General features: G+C 57.6%; 1 protein-coding gene across 1 annotated transcript in view; it reads right to left on the reverse strand.

Moving 5' to 3' along the window:
- Positions 1-23972, reverse strand: part of PRDM16 (PR/SET domain 16) — a 209207-nt gene that overhangs the window by 39722 nt on the left and 145513 nt on the right. The window contains exon 5 of the mRNA XM_028108298.2: positions 6166-6300. Coding sequence (XP_027964099.1) covers positions 6166-6300 — 135 coding nt within the window. The remainder of the gene's footprint in view (positions 1-6165; positions 6301-23972) is intronic.

Here is a 23972-nt window from a genome sequence, read left to right on the forward strand (position 1 = left end):
CTACCCTGGGGGGCAGTGAGGAGGCCGGGAGGGGGTGGCCACGCTCCCCCCGCTGCCCCCCCCCCCTCCGCCGCCCAGAGCAGATGCATTTCTCAGAAACATGAGGGTGGTCCAGCGCTCCCTGCTTGGACCAGTTTGAGAAACGTTCAAGGAGTGTCTCGGTAACATGGGCAAAGTGTCTTTCAGTGTGTTTGTCTGTCCATCCTGGCTTTGGGAATCATGCTGGAATTTGCGGAGACCCCCGGTGTGCTATGTGAGGGTCTGTTCACGAGAGACAATTCCACCCAGCGAGCGGAAGCAGAGTGGCCTGGCTGGAGGGAGGACGCCGGCTCTTGGGCTTCTTTGTCTCTCGGGGGCCGCTGAAGAGGCCCGTGCGGTCTCACGGCTTCAGGGACTCTGCCAATGCTCCTGTGAGTCTTCACTGCTTGCTCTCCCCAAACCGTGGGCCGTCTGTGCCTGGGAGAAGGCTATGGACACCCGGCCCTGAGGCTGCCTAGGGGCTTGAGCATTTGGAGTTTACAAAACCATGGAATCCAGAGCAGGGACACGCAAACAGTTCCTTCCTCTGGGCGACAGAGGAGACGGCTCGGCATGCCTGGGGCTCGCCACGCTCCTGTCTTCCCTGCGGGGCTGAGGCAATTGTGTCCATGTCCTCGCGGTCTTGCTGCTCTGTCCGGTCACCTTCCCAGCTGCACACACGTGGGGAAAAGTCCGGCCCATTTCTCTCTGCCTTGGCGGTGCAGTTTGGACCTGGAGAGTGCATCTATGCATACAAAGACGTGCCTGGCCACCGTTAGAGGGACGTCTTCAGCCCTCTTAGGTGGCGTCTCCTACTAAAGTATTCCATTTGATGAATCCTGACAAGTGATCACAGCCCATATTGTGATGGCACGGTTGAATTTATATCTTATTCTTTGCCGAAGAGAGAGAATCCGCTCTGAAGAGGGTGCCGGAAAATTCGGCAGCTTTCGGACTCAAAGGCATTTGATATATACGTTGAGTCTTTTGTAAACCCGCCAAGAAACGCTACAATGAATCCCCTGCCCTTTTCATTTCAAAGGGGAAATTGTATCTAATTGTTTGCGAGCTACCATTGAAACCGGCCAATCCGTTTACAATGTTTAATTGAGAAAATCGTGGGGGACGAGAGCAGAGGGAGGAAGGAACAGGGTGCTGGATGCCATCCCGCGAGTGCCAACCCCGGCGGATCGCTCGCACGCTGCAACAGGCGACGGGCGACGGGCGACAGGCGGAGGGGTCCGCGTTGAGGGAGAGGAAGCGAAAGCAAAAGCGAAGCCGCCTGGGCAGCACGCTCGGCCGGGAGCACCGGGTTTGCATTACGAACGAGCCTTAGCTCTCATGCCCGCGTGGTTATCAGTCGGCTCATCTGCGAACAAAATGCCTTTCTTTAACACGCTCGTCTGCTTCCACTTTCGGGAGCCCCGGCCCCTCTGCTCCGGGGAATGTGCCGGTGCTGTTGGGGATCCCCCGCCGCCCGGCCGGCCCTGGGGGTGCGGCGGGGGCCTCTTGGCCTCTCCTCGGTGTGCTGGGGGCGGTCTGGAGCCCCTGACTCATGCTCCCCAATGTCTGTTTGTGACCCCAGCACCGTGTCACACCATCCTCAGCCTCGCTGGCCACGTGACGTCCCGCCACCAACATCCTTGCCCTGGGGAGGTGAGGCGGGGCAGGGAGAGAGCCGCGCAGTGACCAGGCCTCCGCGCGTGCCTTACTCCCCAGCTCTTGTTTTCACTCTGAACATTGAAACCGATCCAGGGACAGACCCTGTCTGTCTCCTGAAACATTTCAAATGAACTCGTTTGCTCATAATTGCAGGAGAAAGAACCACCCAGGGGTGATCTGAGTGTCTCAGATTTTCCGAAAGGAAAAGCAGGAGCTGACAGGCAGCAGGGGGAGAGGGAGGTGAAGTCGCCCGGGGCCGGAGGAGGCGTCATGCCACCCAGACTGAACTGAGGTGCCCGTGGGCTCTCCCTTGCCTCCCGTTTACACTAAGCGGGAAAGGTAAATCAAAGCACCCCAGTCTCTTCGGCTGTGATCTGACCACCCCCAAAAATCCCGGAGAAAAGCTCCGTCCCCCTAGCTGCCTGCTGTGGACGCTTTGTTCCCAGCAGCCTGGCCACCCGTCTGCAGGCTCCATGCGGGTAACAAGCCCCAGGTCACTGTTGAGTTGATGGGCCTGAGTCCAGGAGGAAATTCATGGCCCGGCGTGGCCTCTGCTGAGCTGGGCTCCCCCATCCGGAGCCACAGAGAAGACAGAGCAGAGTGACCAGCAGGCCACCTGTCCTCGAGGGCCCCTGGGGCTGGGACCGCTCAGAGCCACAGGGCACCAAGCAGGGGGTCTCGTGGCACAAATGAGAAGCTGCAGGCAGGGTTGAGCTCACGGCGCGGGTGCCACAGTGAATGGAGATGTGTGGCTCTCTCCAGAGGACACGTCTCCCATTCAGAGCTGCCTCCTCCTCTGCCCGATCATTTCTTCTGGGGGCCGTGACTTCAGAGACTTTCCCTTCTCGACCCTGAGACCTCCTCCTGCCCCGTCTCCTTCGTCCTCTCAAAATTGAGGCTGAGGTCATGTGACTTGAGCTTCTGAAAACCATCTGGCAAACCTCACCCTGCATTATGGATCTTCGACTTTCAGTCTGGATGCTGTCCCTTCTATGTCCGTGCTGTTGGGAGCTGGTGTGTGTGTGTGTGTGTGAGATGGAGAGAGAGAAAGGGGGATTGTGCACTTCCGTGCGTTTGTGTGTGTGCGTGGCAGGGGGTGTCCGTAAGTGCAGGAAATCCTGGTTGAAACCCTTGGGATTACGGAAATCTGAGAAACCCCATTAATATCATGTAATGTTTCCTTCTCAAAGAGAAGCCTGTCTTCAAAAATCTTTGTTTTATTATTAATATTTCAGGGACATTTTTATTCCACTTGGTAGCAACCGGTGTCAGGACGGGGATGGAGGCACTTTCTGTGGCCACCGAGAGGGAGCAAGTCAGCCTTGGGGAGACTGTTGAAAAAACTGTTTTTTTTTTTTTAAACTAAAAACAGTCTATTATATCCCTTTCAAAAAGACATTTCTAGAGGGGCGCCTGGGGGGCTCAGCCGTTAAGCGTCTGCCTTCGGCTCAGGTCATGATCCCGGGGTCCTGGGATCGAGCCCCGCATCGGGCTCCCTGCTCAGTGGGGAGCCTGCTTCTCCCTCTCCCACTCCCCCTGCTTGTGTTCCCTCTCTCGCTGTGTCTCTCTCTGTCAAATAAATAAATAAAATCATTTTTAAAAAAAGACATTTCTAGGGGCACGGGGCACCTGGGTGGCTCAGTTGGTTGAGTGTCCAACTCTTGATTTCAGCTCGGGTCATGATCTCACAGTTGTGAGATCCAGCCCTGCTTCGCGCTCCGTGCTCAGCATGGAGTCCGCCTGGGATTCTCTTTCTCCCTGCCCTTCTGCCCCTCTCCCTGCTCACGCTCTCTCTCTCAACATAAATAAATAATTGAAAAAAAGGCATTTCTAAAATTCGCTTTATTCATCCAATGACTATTGAGTCCTGTGTGGATTTATCTAAGAGCAGTTTCTCATATTATTAGAGTTTAAAATTATTAGTATTATTTTGCAAAGGAAACTGTGCCCCACAATTTGCACATTTTCCTCTGATATCTGAAACGCAAAGGCAAGACTTTGGAATGAAATTTGAGGCACCTGACAGTCTTCCGAGCACCTCCTGACCTGGTGCCCAGGTGACCAGCCTCCCACATCTGCCCTACTCCTGCTTCCCTGCATGACTTGGGAGCCACTCCACGTGGCTGGTTAAGCCTACAGGTGCGCCTCCTCAGGAGGGATGCTGGTGGGCACCTCATTGCTCTGTAACACCAGGGGCAACCGCTTGATCCTCAGAGGTGCTGCAAGGGTGGGGGGCTCCTCTCTCCCTCAGAGGGCTGGGGATCTGAAATGCCCCAGGTAGAACAATTTCGATGCTTCGGGTGATGTCAGTGTTGCATATGCTTAAATGGGCACCCCAAGTTCCCTCTGAGCTTGTGAGCTGAACCAGGGATAGTTAATCCCCCGAGGCCGTGCTGGAGAGAAACATCCAGCAGGTGGGGAGGGGTCTGAAGGACACTTGATGTCATATCGGGTTTGAGTAAAAGAGCTGGGAGCGTTTCTGACCCTATGGTGGACCCTTGGGAACAGTAAGCATTTGGGGACCAAAGTGGGGCTAAGAGAACCAGTAAGAGTTAAGGATTATCATTCCATCCCAGCGGAAAGTATCTACCCCCTGGTGGAAAGAGATGGAAAGACGTTGCTGCAAAGCAGTCCATTTCACGTGGAGCGGACATGCACGTTCCCCTGAAATTTAATAATAAAACAAGGATGCTTGAAGACAGGCCCCTCTTTGAGAAGCTCACGCATCTGTTTGCTTTTCCAGAAGCTGGCCACAAAAAGGTACCTACTTTGCTACTAAAGTTTGGCTCAAACACTCTAACAAACGTCTTTTTTAAATAAAGAATCCGGATCTTTCGTTATTCTATTCTGTATCTCACAAAAGTGCCCTCCCGGGCCTGGCCCCACGGTGCTCCTTCCGTGGCCCCCCAGCTTGTGGACACACGACCAAGGACACCGCGGTCCACAGAGGAAGGGGCATTGGATAGCACATCTCTTTCCACGTGCCTACATCCGATTCTCCTTCACTCACATTTCACCTTCATTTGGAGTAAGGAAAAGTATTTTTTTTAAGTTCTAATTTTTTATGATTCTTCTTTTGCTTTAATTTCTGCAGTATTTTTTGGTAATAGGGGAAAAAACCACCTAATTTTCAAAATGCTGGGTTCTAAGTACAAGCTGTAGACATCCCAGGAGCAGCGGTGGATTCAAATTTCACCGGTTTGTGAAGCAAGCACCAGCTTGTGTCCAGCAGGAATCTGCTCAATCCAGGCTGGGCCCCAGGGCCGAGAAGGAGCCTGAGCAGAAGAGGGAGGGGGCTGGAGGACAGCTGATGGGGGTCCTAGGGACCTCCCTGGTGTGTGCTCTCTGTGTTTCTTAATGCAAAACTGTTTCTCTGAAGTCAAGAGCCTCGAACCGCTTTTAATGGTTTGCACAGGCGATGGGAGAATGTACCCTTTGTTATGTGGTCTCTGAAAACATTTTTGAAAGCAGTGGAATCCCTTTTGCAGATGAAATCTCATGTGTAACCCCAAGATATTATAGGCAAAGGCAAATTGTTCTGATGGGAGGGGCTGGGCCCCCCAGCGTCCCAAGGAGCCCGGCGCTTTGGGAGCTCAGTGGAAATGTGCCTGAGGGGCCTGGCTCCGGAGCGTGGAGGCTCCAGGGGCCATTTGCAAACTTGTAATTAAAGACATGGACTAAGAGTTCCCAGCACCGGGGATGCGTGGCCTTCTTGGTCGAAAGAAACTCTGCATATGGCATCTTCTGTCCTGCTCCACTCACGGCCTGGACAGCCACCACAAGGAATGAGGACCAGCAGTGCTTGTGGTCCTCGGGCAGCACGGACCATCGCTAGCGTGGATCCAGCGTGCTGAGCGGTGTCCTCGACCTCAGGAGGGTTGGCAGCAGAAGTGAGGTGTCCCTTGGCCCTGGTGGGGCCAGGGGCTGAAGTCAGGGCCACCGAGCTCAGGAAAGATCAGTTGGCTACCAGCGGGGCCAGGATTTTTTGCCCAAACAAGGCCGGTTTCCTCCGCAGACTGGCTGGGAAGCCACAGGGATTGCAGGGCACTGCCGGAGGGCAGTGCTGGCCCTTTTTGAGAGAGCTTGGCCAGACCGAGCCCCAGAGACAACAGTTCATAAGTGATCGGCCGGCTCTCCCTCCTGGGGCAACATGAGCAGGGAAGGGGACCCGTGTGGTTTCAGGACCTGCCGCTCCGTGGCTTTCCTTCACGGAAACCGCCATCTTTTGGTTCTTGAGCCCTGGCAAGCTGCCCCGAGGTCTCTGATGGAGCAACAGTGAGGCGTCGCTGATCTCCCAGAAACTCAGTGCTGGCCAAGTGTCAAATCGCTGCCCCCGCCGTGGGACAGGGCTGGGCAAAAGTCCTTGGCAGAGCCGCAGCTGACCCTTCACCTCAGCAGGCCCCTCTCATCGGGCTGGGGGCAGAGGCCCCCCCCGCCCCACCCCCAGGACTGCTCTGAAGGCCCGTGTGCAAACTCTGCACCTACCTGCTCATTGATCTGGCACATGGTGAGGTTCTGGTCATCGCAGGAGCATGCCACCCGGATGTACTTGAGCCAGCTGCCGGAGCCTGCCTGACCAGCATCCATGCAGAGCCTCTCAGTGCTCAGGTCTTCGGAGATCTGGTGAGGGGAGAGAGAACCGGGGAGGGTCAGAGGCATCCTGTGTGCGAGAGTCTGCACACTCTGCCGTTTGCCCAATGAGGGACCAGGTATTCGGGCCCCGTGGGAAGGCAGCCCAGCACCTGGGCCTCAGCAGACCCCCTGGGCAATGGCAAGGCCCTTGTTGTACCAGATGCCTGTCCCAGGAGCCCCTGGAGCCCGGCAGAGAGGCGGCAGGATGGCCCTTTTGCTCACCGAGCAGACTGCTGCCCTGGCCTGGTGATGAAGGGAGCCCCCAGGGTTGCAAGAAGCCCCAGCAGAGCCATCCCACATGTGAGAAAGCAGAGGCCACTGCATCTAAGAACAGAGCCTTCTGTCAAGGGGAGTTGGGGCGTTGGGCTGCGGAAAAACATTCTAGAAGGTAAAGGTGTTGTTGGGGTGTGTGGCTGCGTATGAGTCGGTGTGAGTGTGCATGTGCATGCATGTGTGCGTGTGTGCGCGTGTGCATGCCCACACTAGCATGCAGATCACTCGAACGTAAGAAAAACATGCCGTTTTCTTAAAGGGTGGAAAGTTTCCATTTGACACCTGGGGCCTGCAGAGGCCCGGCCTCTCAGCACACCCTTGGCGGCCAGCACGCCTGTGACTGGCATTATTAACTTTGTTGTTGCCACTGATTTCTGAACGTGCTTCTTAGGGTGTGCATCTCTGAGCGGGTCATTTACTAGGAGACCCGAATGCTGTCCCCTGCTGAGAGAGGGACGCCGTTGGACCTCTGGACCCTGCGGGGAAGCTGCAGCAGGGTCCCCTCCCATCCCCACACCTGCTCTGTTCAGTGCCTGCTCCGGGTTCTGAATCCAGAGCCTGGGAGCCAGCAGCATCTTGGGCCAACTTCCTGGGAAGTCCAGCCCCAGCTCTTAGAGGGCATGAGGGAGGGGCTGAAGCCTCAAAGTAGGAGGGGGTATCCAGGTCTGGTGTGTCCTAGTGAGCAGGGGTGTCCTGGTGGGCCGGGTGTCAGAAAGATCTGGTAAAGTCAGGGCAGGGGGTAGTGACCTGTCGCAGCAAAGACCGAGGAGACCGATTCCAGGCACCGATTCGGTCTCCTCGGTCTTTGCTGACCGATTCTCCGAGGAATCGGTCTCCTCGGTCTTTGCTGCGACAGGTCACTACCCCCTGCCCTGACTTTACCAGATCTTTCTGACACCCGGCCCACCAGGACACCTGTGCCCCGGTCACCACAGGCCTCGGTCTTTGCCGCGACAGGTCACTACCTCTGATCCCTGGAGCGTGTCCCAAGGGCCTGTTCTGAATAATAGGGACCTGGGAAGGGCAAGAGGCTGTCCCCCCGAGGCCTGGAGAAGCAGCTTCTGGCCAGCGACTCAGAATGCTTTGTAACAGTTCAGACGCTCCCCAGATGTCCACTGACACTCTCTGAATGGCCAAGGGCTGCGCCTGGACTCTGGGCCACGAGGAAACACGGTTCTGGGAGGCAGGAGTGTTGCTGTAGGATGCACAGAACCTGCCCCTGCACACGAGGGGCTCCCGGAAACCCCTCCTGGAGCCCACGCAGCCCCTTCCACGCACGACAAGTCTCAGAGCCGATAGGCCTGGGCCCAGCTTGGCTGACGTCTCCGGAGGCTGATCCGGAAGGGACTTGGAACCTGGGTGCCTCGGATCTGTGATTCTCCTTTCTGGGGGGACTTTTCCCAAATGGGCCTACTTCTGAGAGAGGAGAGAGGGGCCAGGAGTCCTAACCAGCAGGGAGACAGAGAGATGGGTGGGGTTGGAGGGGCAGCATGGCACAGAGAAGCCCTCTGTCCAGCCCCCAGCCCTCTGCCGCCTGTGTCTAGACCCTCGGAGCGCCAGGGGGCACGGGGGGCATCAGGAGGCCACCGTGGGCTGGCCGGCAGGGGGAGGACCACAGGCCCACATGGGAGGGGCCCCTCTCTGGGCACTAATGCCTCTGAGGGGCCTCCCCTTGCGCCTCCAACCCCAACTGCAGGAAACCCGCAGAGAAGACCCACAAAGCAAAACCTGTGGTTCGAGGCATCTCAACTGATGGGGCAGCAGCGCTGTAGGGAGGACGGGGGGCTGAGCGGCCAGAACACATGCACCCCCTCCCCCCCGCGGGGACCCGGGCTCTGCGGGGTGCCCACCCCACGGCCTCCCTCTCTGTCCACCCGTGCCCGTGGCACAGGCTGGGGAAGAGGTGCTGGCTGCCCGGCTCTGCCCCCACCCCCTGCCCGCCGCCCCTCGGGGCCTCTACTTGTAGCCTCAGGCCTGTTGCTTTACCTTGACGGGCATGAGGCCGTCTCCCCAAGTGGCTGGTAGGAGTAATCCCTAACTAACTAGCTAATCCCTGCTCTAAGTGCTTGGAAGCTCCTCTCCATCCCGTTTGCTCACGGGTGAGTGTGTGTGAGTGTGTGTGTGAGTGTGTGTGAGTGTGTGTGAGTGTGAGTGTGTGAGGGACACTCCGGTGGGGGTGGGGGGCAGCCCGTTGTGTTTTTGGGAAAAGACAAAGTAGTCCCAATGAGGAAGTGGCCCGAGGCAGCCTGTGGGGCCCACCTGCCCCCACCAGAGGCCCCAGTTTCCCGAGCCTGCACCCTCCCTGGGGGTCCTTTCCCTTCCAAGTCCTTCTGTACCACCTTCCTCCACGGCCCCCTCCCGTCTGTCTTCCCCACACTGCCCCGCGTGGGAAGGTCCTGGGATGCGGGTCTCAAACGCAGACTTGGGGGTTGCAGGCCAAGCCCCTGACACCGGGCGGGGACTCTGTCCTGCAGGCTCCCTCCCCAAGGGGTTCTTGGCTTTCTACCAGGAGGGGAGCTCCGTGCCACATGGGGGGCAACTCCTCTGCTGACCCCCTGTCTCTGTCACCCCAGAGAGGGTGCTTGATCCTTCGGGTGCCCCAGGGACTTGTCGTGGGGGCGGGTGAGGAAAAGCAGAGGCACCCGAACTGCCTGTGGTGCTTGGGCTCCTGCGGGGTCCTGCCCCCACCCCCCTCCCCCCATGCCTGCCGTCTGTGAGGCAGCACACCCCACTGCGAGCACCCCTGTGTGCCCAGGAGCCCACCGCGCTGCTGGCGGCCTGGTTGTCTGTGACCCCACGGCACCACGGGCAACGCTTCTCGATGGGCAAGCCCTGCCTTCTGGTGAGCTGGCTCGGGCCTGGTCCGACCAGCCTGTCTCTTTCCCGTAGGTTGGCCCCTGTGTCCTAACCCTTCCCTGTGCTGGGCAAACCGCTGCGGGTCCCTCAAGCGTGTGTGAAGGGCTGGTCACTCAGCCACACGGACACCGATGTGTCCCTGTCCCTGTCCGGGTGCAGCTCCGGTGTGTTTCCACTCGGGCCAGCAACTTCCCTCCTGGTGACTCCTGGGAAATGCCCCGCCCCCTTCAACCCAGAAAACCTGGTCCCCCAGCCCCTGACCATTTGGCTGGTCACGGGGTGGGAGTTACCTCCTGGCAGGCGCTGAGGGTCGGAGGAAACCCCTTCTCCCTGAAACCCTTCCTCTGAGCAGCGTCAAGTGAGCTGCAGTCCCTTTCCTCCAGAGAAGGCAGAAGCCCTGGTGTGGGGGCCCTGAACCAGCAGTGCACGCATGGGGAGAGGGCCCAGGCCTGTGTCTGCCATCACGGTTGGGCATCAGGGGCCTCACCAGGGTGCACCTGGGCCCACCTGAATAATGGAGTGAGACGGAGGGGCCGGAGCCTAGGAAGCTGCTGTTTTTCTTCTTCAGACCAGGGAAGTGCTCCCTGGGCACCCAGGGCCCGTGCCTCCGGCTCGGCGGGCAGGACACCGCAGGCCTGGCTCTTGCTTGTGGTGCACGGGCCCATGCCCTCTCGGACTCCAGAAAGGGAGAAATGGGTGCAGACATTTGCCTCCCCCTTGCTTCCCTTCCTTTCATCTCTCCGTGTTCCCCCGGGGACTCTGCAGTGGCTGAGCTGGGCCTTTGGGAAGCTCACACCAAGTGCCCACGGTGTGGGCACGGGTCTTTCTTTGTGCCTTCGCAACCGCTCCCCGGTCACCACAGGCCTCTGAGGAAGGGGCTGGTATTGTCCTGTTTCCCATAAGAAGAGATGGAGGTGCCAGGAGCGGGGCTCTGGAGCTGCATCAGGGGCCAGAGGGAGGGTCTCTGTGCCTGCTCCAAGACCTGCAGGGTCCTGGAGTTGGGAACACAGGCCTGGACACCACAGGTCCCTCTCTCTGCCTCTTTCACAGTGAGACACTCCAGTGCCCGTGGGATAGGTGAAGGCCACCCCTCCCCAGCTTGGCGGCAGGGCTGAGGCCTGCTCTGGCCCCAGGAGGCCAAGACAGTCACAAGTGCATGGGAAGGATGAGGGCTGAGCCCCGATGCTGCAGGATGCAAGAGGAGGGAGGAAGGGGTGGCCCAGCCCTCCAGGCACCTCCTCTGGGCTCCTGGCCCCTTTAGCCAGCAGGGGCCTCCAAGGCCTTGGGGCCGAGTCTCTTTCCAGATTTGAAATCTGGCTCTCCTGCCTGATCCCAATACAAAGCCTTGCTCCAGGTTATTTGGGGCCGAGCCTCGGGAATCCCAGAGCCTCCAAAGGAAGCTGCCCTCCTGCCCATTCTCCCCACTCAGCCTCACGGGCCTCCCCACCCCTGGTCCCCCTGCCAGGTCCCCCAGCTCATAAATCACCCCCATCAGAAATGCTGAGTTATGAAGCAAAAGGATGGAAAAATTCTCGTAACCTTGACAATTTTTTTTGCACATCATTTGAGGTTTCCTGCACTTCTAATTTGTGGGCTCTCTGCTGGGCTGGTTCTCTCACATTTAATAGGTCCGGCCAGCCACCGGCCCCGTCCGGGGTGTGCACACAGGCGGGAATGCCAAGGCGTCTGTCGTCAGCTCACCTAATGGATTCTGAGCATGTAGCAAGGCGTGGGCCTGGGAGTCTGCCCTCCCGCCACCCCAGTCTGGGGCAGTCAGGCGGCTCCATGGAAGCCCGGGCACGGTGTCCGCCCGTGGCAGTGGTGGGGGCAATGGGGGAGGGCCTCTTTCTCCAACCCCAACCCCTTCTCTAAGGGCCCACACAGCCGCGTAGGTCTCTTTTCTGTCCATAGGCGCACACACGCATATACACACACACCGTGGTTATGATTTATGGGGTCCATGAGTAGCTGAAACAGAAAGTCCATTCTTGTGACAGAAGGAGGTAGGGGAAAAGCATTCTGGAAACACCTCTGTCCGGGTGCGGACACGGAGCCTGGATGAGTTCATAAATCCCCGTCCTGCCTCTCATTATGGGGCTCGGCGGTGATAGGACCAAGCACTAACCAGCAATACGGCAGACAGGAGTCCCGGCAGGCAGGTCGTGGGCCTGGCCCCCCCACCTGCTCTGGCTGCGAGGGAGGTGGGGGAGAGAGGGGGAGGGAGGGCGGGGGGGGGTTGCAGGCCAGAAGGGGGCTGCTTCCAGGAAACACAGGTAGAGCTCGTGGAGGCCGTTTCCCTAAGACAGAGGCCAGCCTGGCTCCTGAGCTCGTGCAGAAACAGGGGCTAGACAGCCCATGTTTTCTGGGGCTTTGCCCAGAAGAAGCTGGGTGGGGCTCCCAGATCGCCTCCCGAGCAGAGGCTGGGGTATTTCGGGGAGACAAGGGCCAAGGTCGTTGGTCACAGAGACCTAAGAGCACGGTGCAGGATGAGGGTGGTGCAAGAAGCAGCTGGGGCGCCCGGCACGGGCTCTGACGGTTCACGCCGGAGGCTTTGCTCTCGAGCCCGCAAGGCGCACAGCCTCTGTTCAGAGCCAGACCCCCGAAGCCAGACCCCCGTAGTGTTGTGGAGCCACAAATGCCTTCAAAAATCTGAAGAAATCCACAGCCCAGCAATTCCTCAGGCGACCAGATGCCACGCAGAGCGCGCAGGGTTCCCGGACCGTCTCCCGCTAGGCGCCCAGACACGCGGGCGTGCGGCTCTCCCGGGGTGCGTGGCTGGGCGCCCAAGCCTGCTTCCGCCGCTGGGCTTCCTCTCGGCTCTCTCTGCCTCCTACTCCGGCCCTCCCATCCTCCCATCAGACTCAGATGTTCATTCCCCTTCTCCTGCCCAGGCGGGGAGACCCTCCCAGCAGTGGTGGGGTTCTCAGAAAGCTGTGGGGGAAGCACAGAGTTTCAGCCTGGTGTCGTGCTGCACCCGAGCCCTCCCCGGGTCCCCTGAGTGGGACTCAGACTCCCCGATCGTCAATAGCACAGGGGACAAGGAGAAGGGCCCGGCAGGGCTCTTCTGAGCTGCCTGGGGCAGAACCCCGTTCACGGGCTCTTGGTGTGAGCTGAACACGACCCCGCTCCAGGGGTGTCCCCTGCACTCTGTGGGCTGAGGGCACGGTTGGGGGCTGGGCTTCCTCCCAAATGTACGTCCATCAGCCATGGGCTGTGGTCCTGACCCAAGACAGACACACCGGCAAAATGGTGATCAGACTAGCAAGTTCAAGTGTCCAAGGAAATAAAGGAATGAAAAACCCCTCAGAAGGGTCAGCGACGGTGGCGGCGGTGAGGTCTGTGCAGACCTTAGGCCCAGCAGCTGAGACGTCCCCACAGGCAGCCTGTGAGGTGGGCAAGGAGCCTTGCAAAGGGGCAAGCACCCCGTCACTGGGGGAATTCAAGGAGGACTTGGTGGCCATCCCTTCAGGGTGCTCAGAATGGTGGCTGGACTTTTTGAACTCCACGTGCTTTCCCAGCTCTGAAATTACATAATTCTTCATTTGACAACCCTGGGGGTGTTGTCTGGGGTCCTGCCTCAGTTTCTCCTTGGGAACCAGAAAGCCTCTCTCCTGATTTCTGGCCGTGTGGAGGCCTGTGGCTCGGCACACGGGGGTGCACTAGTGTGAACGGTTGGTTTCTCCTTGGAAGCTTGTTGAAGACACCCAAAGTGGAGCCTCGGGCCCACACGGTGCCTGGCCCCGAGTGTGTTCAAGTGTGTGTGCGCTGTGGGGCCATATTTCTGGCTACTGATGGCTGTGGGGGCAGTGACTTCCCTGGCTGGTTGCACCTGCTTGTGGGCTCTTCAGAGATAGGCTGGGGGCTCTGCCCACCGCAGGGTGACAAGGGTACTGGCCAGAAGCAGGGCCCTTCCCTGGGCCTTTTGGGTGGTCAGGAAGTAGTCACCTGGTCAACCAGGAATCTTTAAGGGGTGGCCCCAGGACCCCAAAGGGGACAAACCAGCTCTCGCCAAGAGTAGGAGAGGGATACCCAGCAAAGAGACTCCATCTTCTGTGTCTCCCTTCAAGAGCCCTGTTGTCCACTCGTGTGTGGGGCTTTCTGGAGCTTTCTGGGGTGTTTCCAAAGAGAAAGCCCCTGGTCACTGCAGAGAACCCTGGGCCCAGCATCAGCCCCCAGCAGGAGAGGGCCCTTGTCACAGACCTGCGCCAGTATCCCGATGGGGCCTGCTGAGCCAGAGGCTGAAGGCAAGGCTCCCCTTGCCCCGCCCCCCGGGGGGTGGCAGGCTGCTATAGCCACTCCCCGGGGGCCACTGTGCCCGGAGGCTCTGTCTTTAGCCGTCACTGATGGGAGCACATGATTGCATGAGCCTCTCACCTATGACGTTGTCTATAAACTGAATTTCTGTAGTGGGGGGGGCCTGTTTACAGGTGCATCCTCCTTAAATGTGTCCTGCATTGTGATCGAATGGAGAGTTCTTCCAGAAGGTGAGCACCCTGTGTGTGACAGCCTGGTTTCCATTGGGAGTGGGGTGGAGAGGAGGCAGGAGGGGACATCGAAGCAGGTGCACTGATGAGGAACTGGCCCAGCCCCCTCCCGGGAGACAGCTGGGACCCCAGGTTCGGCACCAGAGCTCCCGATGGACGAGCCCAATGCTAACATTCTCCACATCCCTGCAGGGAGGACTGTGTGTTGGCCGGGGGCCCGCCTCCATCCGTGGTGACGTCATTTCCTCCCAGCCAACCCCAGAAGGACACTGGAGTGGGTCAAACTCTACCCACACTTCCCAGGAAAAACAACTGGGTTGACTTGATACCGGCGCCTGGGTCCCGCTCTGTCCTCTCCCTGTGGGCAGTCCCGAACCCAACACCCCAGGACTGGACCTACGTCCCCATGAAGCCTCAGCCACTCCCCACTGCTGGATGGAGGGGGTTCTTCACACCCAATACCCAGCTGCTCTCACCCCCAGGGGGGTGCCCCAGGTGCCTACTGTCTGCTGCCGAGAAGTGAGTGGGGCCCACGCTGTGTGGCCTGAACTCGCCCAGGAAAGCAAGCAACCTCAGACCCTGGGCCTCCCTTCCTTCTGACCCTCTGAGGGGACAGCTGGAGTCACAACGGTGGTACTTGGCAGAGCGGGTCTTGCAGAGGTTTCTGACCTCAAATAATCCAGGTATAATCTGGGTGCAAATGCTCTGTGCCTATGTGCACCCCCGCCCCGAGCTGGGACAGCATGGGGGTAGCGAGAGCCGTCTTGTGGGTGCCCATGTGTAGAAGCAGGGTCCCACCAGGGCCCCCAGCAAACCCCAGTGCAGAGGGTCCCAGCCCTACTCTGCCCTGGCTCACGGGTGTTCTGCTCCTGGCGGGGTAGAAATTTCACATCTGACTCGGCTGCTGGTGGCTGGGCTTGGAGGCTAACCAGGGGTTTGATGCCCAGGGCAGGGCAGAGCCACGAAGAGCCACCGACTTGCTGACACCTGGGACAGTTTGGGCAGGTGAGGGCTACCAGCGCTGAGAAGCCCCCCAAGCCCTGGCCTGGCTTGCGAAGTCCCCCAGCTGGCAGGTTCCACATACACGCCCCTCCCAGGCCCCGGCCGGCCCGCCCCTGCCCCTTGGGCTGATGTGGTTAAAATGTTAACAGCCCAAACGTTTTTTCCAACCCTAATTTGACTTGAAGTTGGGTCAGGAGCAGAAGTCTCTGAGCCTAAGGGCTGCATATTACCACAGACTCAGCTGCGACATTCTGAAGTGAGACACTTTTGTTTTGTTCTTGATCATAAAAAAGATTGGAAAAAAAGCCCAAACAACCAAACCAAACCCTTGTGGCATCCTTGCCCAGGGGTAGGCGAGAGCCCAGGGTCTGCCCACAGGAAGTGGTTCCACCGTCAAGTTGATGCGAGGCCCCAAAAGGTGTCACATTCATAACCCTTCTCTGGCCACACAGATGGTGACAAACTGCAAAGCTTGTGAGTAGGCATCCCCCCCCCCCCCCCCCCGCAGCAGGTGCAGGAGGAATTCTCACAGCAGCTGAGCTGCTGCAAACCGGGGGCTGGAGATTTCCAAGCATAGCCAGCACGTTCCCCGGGACCTTTCTCTTGCTGGACAAAAGCCCCAAGTGTGGAAGCCAATGTGGAAGCCAGGCTGAGAAGTCCGCCAAAGACCCTCTCGCCCAACTCAGTCCCTTGGCTGGGGCTTCTGCATCCTCCAGCCCATGAGCTTTGGAGCAGTGATCAGAAGTCCAGGGCCTTGTCCTCACACCCTCTTGGTCATCCCTGTCTATGTGGACAACTGTGCAGGCTGCACCCAGGACTGACTTCTAGATGTACTGCTCAGAGAACCAGACGTGGCTGGGTGGAGAGAGGTTCAGAGTTTCTCCACCCCTTCCTCTCTAGATGATCTCCCTGGAGGCTGCCCATTGGGCTCTTCCCACCACACTCGGTCATGAGGAGGCGACATGTTCCTCCAGCCACCACCACCGTGCAGACAGCTACACTGTAGTCATCACTGCTCTAGCCACCAGCCACCCCCCGCAGAGTCAGGAGAGTCACACCGAGGCACACCCCCCCAAAGGGGCAGCCACTGCTGTAGCCACCTTTGTAGATGAGGAAAGTTTACACAGAGGAGTTCAGTAACTGGCCCAATGTTGCACAGCAAGAAAGTGGCAGACAGGCTGGATGATGGGTACAAGCTGCCCGGCTCACCCCTTTTATGATCTGTGGGGACCAGTGCTTCATATCCTGGCTGGTCTTATCCTTCTCACCTCTCTTCTACCTGAGGATGCTGGCCAAGAAGAACTAAGACTTCCCCAGAGTCTTGCCAAGGACTAGTGTTCAGTTGGGGCTCACTGAACATCTCCACAGATGGATGGATGGATGGATGGATGGATGGATGAATGGATGGTTGGTTGGATGGATGGATGGATAAACAGATGGAGAGGTGGTGGATGGATGGATGGATGGATGGATGGATGGATGGGTGGTTTAGTGGATTATTGGATGGATGGATGGATGGTTGGATGGATGGATGGATGAGTGGATGGTTGGATGGATGGTTGGATGGATGGATGGATGGATGGGTAGATAGGTGGTGGATGGATGGATGGATGGATAGATGGTAGGTGAGTGAGTAGATAGGTGGATGAATAGGTTGTTGGATGGATGAGTGGATAGATGGTTGGAAGGATGGTTTAGTGGATTGCTGGATGGATGGATGGATGAGTGGATTGTTGGATGGATGAGTGGATTGTTGGATGGGTGGAGAGATGAGTGGATTGTTGGATGGATGGATGGTTGGTTGGATGGATGGATGGATGGATGGTTGGATGGATGGAAGGAAGGATGGATGGATGGGGTACAGTTTTCCAGACCTGCCCTGACACTTTTGGCTTCCTTCACTTCCCAAAGTGAGATATAAAGGAACATCCTTCCAGGAGTTGCAAAGGCAGCAGAACACAAGGACACCTCTCCCACATCAGAGTGGGCCCCTCTGAGGGGCCCTCACGGTCCCTGCCCCATCACAGTACAGATTATAGTGGGCCATCCCTGTCTTGTCCACATCATTCCTTTCTCTTTCCCTGACAATGGCATTCTTGTTCCATCTGGCTGCTTCCCAGAGCCAGGCAGACAATGGATGCTCAGGGAATATTTGGGAGACAAATAGGGATGGTGCTTCTGGACACCTGCAACTCCCCTCACCATATTCCACAGGGCTTTGTGCTTTGCCCAATGGATCTTTCTTTCCTCATCTCCCCCTGTCACACTCTGGACCCCTTCTTTCTTGTTCCTCCATGGGTTCTGCTCAGGGAAGTATACACCCTCCTTCTAGCTGCCCTACCTCGCTAGAAATCAGAGTTGCAATTTCTCCGGGGTCCAGTGTGACAGTATGATTCCCCCCTGGGTCAATGTGACAGCATCCTCTTTCTCAGGACAGAGGCCATGCTAACTTGTCCATCTCAGCATCCTGTGGGACTCAGCACACAGTAGGTTCTCAGCAAGGTGGCCAGGATGGAGCCAACTGGGTATATTTAGTGCTTCCCCTGCCACTGACTCAGTCTCTCTGAGCCTATCCTTCTTCCTCCTTGGGGACACGTCGGTCTAGAGAAGCTCCATGACTCATTGCCTTCCATATCAGGCCTTGTGTTTTGAGATCAGCTCCTGCAAATAGCTCAAATCTCAACACGCCAAAGCTAAGCAAATACCTGCCAATCCCCAGAAGGAGCACTTCTTGCTGCTCTTTGACATACAAAAATGGTCATTGGCAGAGGGCTTCTGGTGCAGATGGTGTTGTCTTTGGATGCCTTGCAAATAGGCAACGCTGGTTCCTTCCCCAGAAGGCCCAGGTCTACGTGCACAAAAATGTGGGCCTGGGCCTGTGTCTGCACCTTTGTTCTGGCTCTAGGGAGATCGGAGGTGTGCTTTTCCTCCAAATAGCTTGTTGTAAAGATTCTGCTTCCTAGGATTTCTTTCTTCCCAGGGGACGCAGAGCTCGGTCACTGTCTAGTTGGTTGAGTGGGGCGAGGCCCCAGGGTCCTGTAGCCGTAACCTAATGGGCCCTTCCTTTCTCTCATACCCAACCCTCGCCGAGTCTCAGACGCGGAAGACAGACAGGGAATGGCGGTGCCTGCTTTCTGGAACTCATGGGCTTCTATCGAGCTGTCATCCCGGCCAGAGGCCATCCAGGTTCTCAGGGATGCACCTTGAGCCACTCGCCAGGCCTGCCCTCAGATGTGAGCTCAGCCTGAGACATCTCCCCGGGAGCCCGAAATCGGCTTCCTTCCCAAGCCAGGGGCGCATTTGGTCTGATCGGCAAGTTTGAAAATGATTCATAGACAGAAGTGGGCAAAGTCAGTCTTGAATGACAAATGGGACCAATTAAATTCAGTAGCGCTCCCTCTTTCCCCATGTTCCAGCCATGTTCCAGCCAGTCACCTCTGACGAGATACGTCAAAGGAATTAGAAGTATGTCCCCCACAATGATATTACCTGGATCCCTTTCAGGTCCACACCAGCCAAGTTCAAACATCTATTCAAGCCCAGGAAATAGAATCGAAACGGTTTATTAAAAACCTAATCACAAGCATTTATACAACACAAATGGTTCTGAACGGCACCCACCACCCCACAGCCCCTCCCAGGGGCAACACAATGCAGCCGATTACCCAGAATTTAAATGGGGGTGTTTAAGAGCCTGGGAACATTTTAATGGGGATTTTTCTTTGTGGATTCTGCTATTGTATTTTTTTTTCACTTGAAAAAAGGCAAAGGATGGGAGGGCGCATTCACTTTCCTCCCTTGAGTGATATAAGAATATATGACTTATTCTGGCAGATCTGTTTCTATTGATGCTGTCAGGATGTGAATATAAACCCATGGGAAGAGAGAACACCCTGCCTGCTTAATTAAGTGGCTCAGCGTGGCTCAGGGCGGCTCCCTTCAGCTGTCCTGAGCCGGGCCTGCCAGCAGGGGATTGGACAGGCGGTCTCTCGGGAGGAGAAGCCGTGAGGGTGGACGGCTCCTTCTCTCCTCGGGGCCCCAACTCTGGGGGCAGGGCTGGGTGCTGGTCACCGTTCCAGCTTGGCTTTCTGGATCTTGGGCCCCCCCACCCCATGGACGGTGAGAACAGCTATGGGTCAGAAGAGTTTCCTCTGACGTCTTCCCACCCAGGCCTTGCTCATGGGGCCCCACTCCGGTGGCCAGGACCCCCGAACGTCCTCCAGATGGAGGTGCTGGAGACCTGGTCTCCTTGGTGCCTCGTGGGTTCTTAGTCAGGGGAGCCGGCACCTAGCTCCACTCCAGACAAGGAGGTCCTCTGCGATCCCTCGAAGGTCGGGAGCTGGTGGTTTCCCAGGCATGGCACACAGTCCTCCTTTCTCTTGAGGCATAGGCTCTTTTCTAGAAGGTTCTATGTCTCTCGAAACAATGTATCTCTTTACTTGTATTGTCAATGATTTTTTGTTCAGTCCTCTCCTCTAGATGATCATTTTGAAATTATTTCTTCAGTAAAAATGATCTCCAGGTTGATTCTTTCCTGAGTGCCTTGTGTTGAAGACGAGGCTTCCTCATTTTACCACCCAATTTACTGTTTTAACAACATAATGAAAAATACAACAGAATTGAAACATTTAAAATTAGGTACACTCCCCATCCCGGTGATTCATTTGTCGTATCAACTACAAATCGTGAAAGCCAGCTTCAGACGTGTAATTACTTGAAAATACACGACTACCTCCATTTTGGTCAATATTTCCCATTTACGTATTATATTCTATAGCAGAAGCAGAAATCCTCTCTGAAACCATCATCTCCCTAAAATCTTGGAGCGCGCATTGCAGCCACAGGTGCGTCTGTGGGGTGTTCTGAATTTGGCATCTTGCCAGTACAAGGCCCCAACCTGGCGTGTTTGCCGATGAGCCCCCGCTGCCTGTGTGGCTTCCCCTAGCGCCATCTGGGTGCTCTTTTAGACTAAGACTTGCAACCTGGCACAATCTGGGGGGGGGCAGTTCTAGGCAGCTGCCTGGTATAGCTCCCTGTGGTCAAGTGCATTTCTTCTGAGTCTCAGAGGCTGGCTGTGATGGAGGACTCCAGGCTGGATGGTGCCATGGCTCCGCGGAGAGCTGCTGTCTGGGGGCCTGGTCAAGGCCCCTGGGGATGTTGCAAGTCACGTAGAGCTATCCCTGGGAACAGAGCTCCATCCTAGGTCCTGGAATCAGGCTCTTTGTGCCCTGGGGAGGGATGGGGCAGGAACCGTGGCACAGGGAGATGCACCCAGAGGATGACTGCTTGCTGGCCTGACCCACGGCCACGTGTCTCATGGCATGGGGCATGACCACACTGAGGCAGATTCCCAAGGCTGCGTGCTCCACAGACACACCAAGGGGTCCTTGCATCGTAACCACCCAGGAGAAGAGCCTCCATCCTTGGCTTTTCTACAGAGGTTGGTGGAGACATGGCTGGATTTGCACGGACTTCAGATCCTGGGAAGTTTCAGTGAACAGTTCACAGGCAGGCGGTGGTTAGACATTGGCGTCTCCTCCAGCTCGGCGTCTCCTCCAGCAACCCGCCTCTGAGGGGCTCTTTAGCTTCTCATGTTTGGGTGGGAGAGGATTCAAATTAGGTTTGAGATTTTTGTCGTGTTGTGGCTTCTGGATCTTCGAGGATCTTTGAGGAGCTGCTAAGTCCAGACACAGCCATGAAATTGGAGAACCGCAGGGCTGCACGCACGTTTTGGACAACAGACATTGGGGCACAGCGTTTCTGGGGGGATCGGAGCCCCACCATGTCCCAGTGACCCCTGAAAAGCCATCTGGCTGTGTGCTGGACGTGAGGGTCACCTGAAAGGTAGCTCCTCTCCAGGTCCCCCACCCCGCCAGCAAAGCAAAGAGCTTGTCTTTGACCTTCCTCTCTGCTGTAGGAGACCCCTCCCAAGCCGCAGGCCACACCTGCCCTGCCATCCACACCCACGACCTCCTGTCAGTGGACACGGGAAGGGGGGTGGCCCCCTTCCTGGGACGGCCACATCCCCCTGCTGCAGAGACCCCCTGTGCCCCTCGGAGCACCAACACTGCAGCCGTGTGCTGATTCTTTAACTGGCTGACATCTTGAACACAAAGTGGAGAAAAGAACACGCCGGTGCAGCCCCCCATGGCCCCCCGGGGCCACAGAGTTCCCTTTGTGCGCCCGCCGACCGGGGCGGACCAGGCTCGGTGTGCGAAGACGCGGTGACGGCCCAGTGTGATGCGATAGGATGTTAACCACACATTCTAATAATAAAATAAAATAAATACTAATAAACATTCGACCTCGAGTAAAGCTCCTTCACGAGACACCCTCATCATTTTTCTGCCCCCACTTCAGTTTTTTCTGGAAGGGCTCCAGCGAGCCCAGGGTGGTGCAACAGCCTTTTTCTAGGAGGAACAAAAGGTCTTTCTTAGTCGTAAGGGCTGTCAAGTTTATCCAAATATTCTCAGCTTACTACTAGCCCCTTTCTGAATTGATATTTCCAATAAAAGGACACTTTGTATCTTTAAGCCACACGGGTGCCCCCCCACACCCGAGCGAGGATTCGAAGGGCAGAGAAGCCCGCTGGGCAGCGCGGTCAGCCTCTTCCTCGGGGAAGGGCAGGAAGGGGGCAGCCGCGGGCTGAGCGCCGTGGTCAAGGCTGAACGCTGAGGGAAGAAGACGGAACCTGCGGGGGTGCCCACCCGGCACCACACCGCAGTCATTTTGTGCAAAGCCCGTCCGGGTTGCCAAGCACGTCAGGTCATGAGCGTGCTCGGAGGTGGGGGGAGAATTCCTTCCAGCCGGGCTCAGATGGGAGGCCTGTGGTCCCGGCTGTGTGAGCAGCCTCGCTCACGACACCCCAAGGCCTATTTCTAAGCGTCGGCTCCTCCCCATCTGCCCAGAGCCGCTCCCACCAGCCAGCCTGAGCGCCCTGTCCTGCGTGCACGTTTGTGTGCACACCTAGCATGCGCATACATGCAACCGACGCCCGGCAGCGTGGCCCCTGCAGCCCCACAAGGGGCATTTCCTTCCACCCCAGCCCTCCTCCAAACGGCTCTGATTAGCGTTAATGATAATTCTCATTAATCACCTTCAGTGGCTGCAGAATGGAAATCAGGCGTCAGTGAGGTGACAGGAGCCCCTTAGACGGTATTTATGACTTGTGTGTGCAGTGGCAGCCCTGGGCCCTGACCCCTCTGGCCTGTGGCTGACATCACGGCCGACGCTTGGGCTGTTGCCACCCAGCACAGAGCCCTTCATGTCTCTTCTCCTCGCCTGACCTCAGGGATGCCAACCAGCCCCGGGACACCCTCCTCGTGCACAGCTGCAGAGCAAGGGAAGGGGGATTCTGGGTGTGGGATGAGGAAGAAGCAGGAGGGCCTCTGGTGTTGCCAGCAAATCTCCCACTTTCCTTCCCAAGAGAAGCCCCAAACCCCCTTTCCTCTCCCTGACCTCCGGGGAGGGTCGGCGGCCCCCGTGGAGCCCAGCAGAGACCGACCCGACTCAGAGATGGGACTGCGTCTGATCTACCTGCGACCCGGGGCAGCATGCACAGTAGGTGCTCGGGGGATGTTTGTGGCTCAGCACGGGCTGTGCGGGGGGCAGAGGAGGGGCTGCAGGCCGGTGGAGCCAGTGGGAATCCAACAGGAGCCCCCCCCCAGCAGCCAGGCAAGGTCTTTGCAACTCGACTTGCATGTCCCACACCGCACGGACCACAGGGGACCCACAGCCCGCGGACTCCAGGCTGCTTCTCAGCCCCCTCCTCCTGCATGGCCTTGCCCACTGGCCCAGCTGCTCCCTGGCCGGGTCAAACCCTGTTTATCCAGGGGAGCCCTGCACTTCTGCTCCCCTTGGCCTCCACGTGCAGCCCTGTCCTGGGGGTTCTCCGCTCGGTCCAGAGGCAGCATGCACAGGTGTGGGAAGAGCGGTGCTCGAAAGGACTGAGCTGCCTGAAAACACTTTGCTTCCTTAAGAAGCAAAGTGTCTTTCTGGGGTCTTGGGCAGGAGTGGGCCCCTATGTCAGGCTTTTGGTCCTCCTGGCCGGACCATGACACTTCCAGCTGTGCTCTGACTCTGGTTTCCAGAAGGCCCTCCTGTCCGCCTGGGGCAGTGGGGCGGGGCAAGAAGTCACTGCTCTGGCAGCAAATAACTCTGTGGCCATCAGCCTGGTTCAATTTTGCTCTTGCGCCAGGGGGCCGCATGCAGGGGCGCAGGGTCATTACTAGGCCGTTGCCAGGGCGCGGGGAGTGGGTATTCTGGACGTAGAGTTTCCGTTAGCCTGGGCTGAACTGGACAAGGAATTGGGAAGTGAGCTGCTGGCCTCATCCAGAAGCACCCTGGCCGGGGTGGCTGTGACCCAGCATGAGCACCACCTGGGCCATCACCAGGCCCCCGTGTGTTCTCAAGTGGCAAGGTCAAGGTGAGCTCTCCAAAGGCCGCTCGCTGGGGTCTACGTGATGGCAAACAAACCAGGAGCCCCAAAGAGCCCCACTGAACCACCTACAGTACAGACCTGCACCCCAGACCTCACACCGGGAGGAAAAGCTTCTTGAGCAGAGGAACTCCCACGCCAAGGTGGGAATGGGGTGGGCTTGGGCTGGTCTGAGCGCTACACCCGTCCAGACGCCCGCCTGAAGCCCTTGGAGACGTGAACCCGTGTCAGCCACGAGGGAGCAGCACTTGGAATTTCATCTGGGAGTTCCCATGCTCAGGGCCCCCGTAGCCTAAATCACAGCCCGGCCCCAGGAAAAGACGTGGCTTCCCCATGCTTCTAAGGAGGCCCTGGGCTGCTCGTTTGGGTGCCTCTGGTCTCGGATCTGGGGGCACCTGCTCTCGGGTGGTTTTCACCGGAGGTGGGACCTGTGTGGATCTGGGTTTGGCTTGTTTTGGGTCCTTTTCCTCCTGCCTCCTACCTTCTTCAAAAAGGATTTTCGTCTCGACATGTAGCTCCCGGAAGCATTTCCGTGGGGCTGCTGTCATCATTTTGGGAGGCGACCATCAGGCGGCAGCTTCCGGGCTGTGCTGTCTGGGGGCCAGTGC

The sequence above is a fragment of the Eumetopias jubatus genome, unplaced genomic scaffold, assembly GCF_037043125.1.
Source record: "Eumetopias jubatus isolate StellerSeaLion01/CBP00866 unplaced genomic scaffold, mEumJub1_p1.0 scaffold_4, whole genome shotgun sequence".
NCBI classification, from domain to species: domain Eukaryota; kingdom Metazoa; phylum Chordata; class Mammalia; order Carnivora; family Otariidae; genus Eumetopias; species Eumetopias jubatus.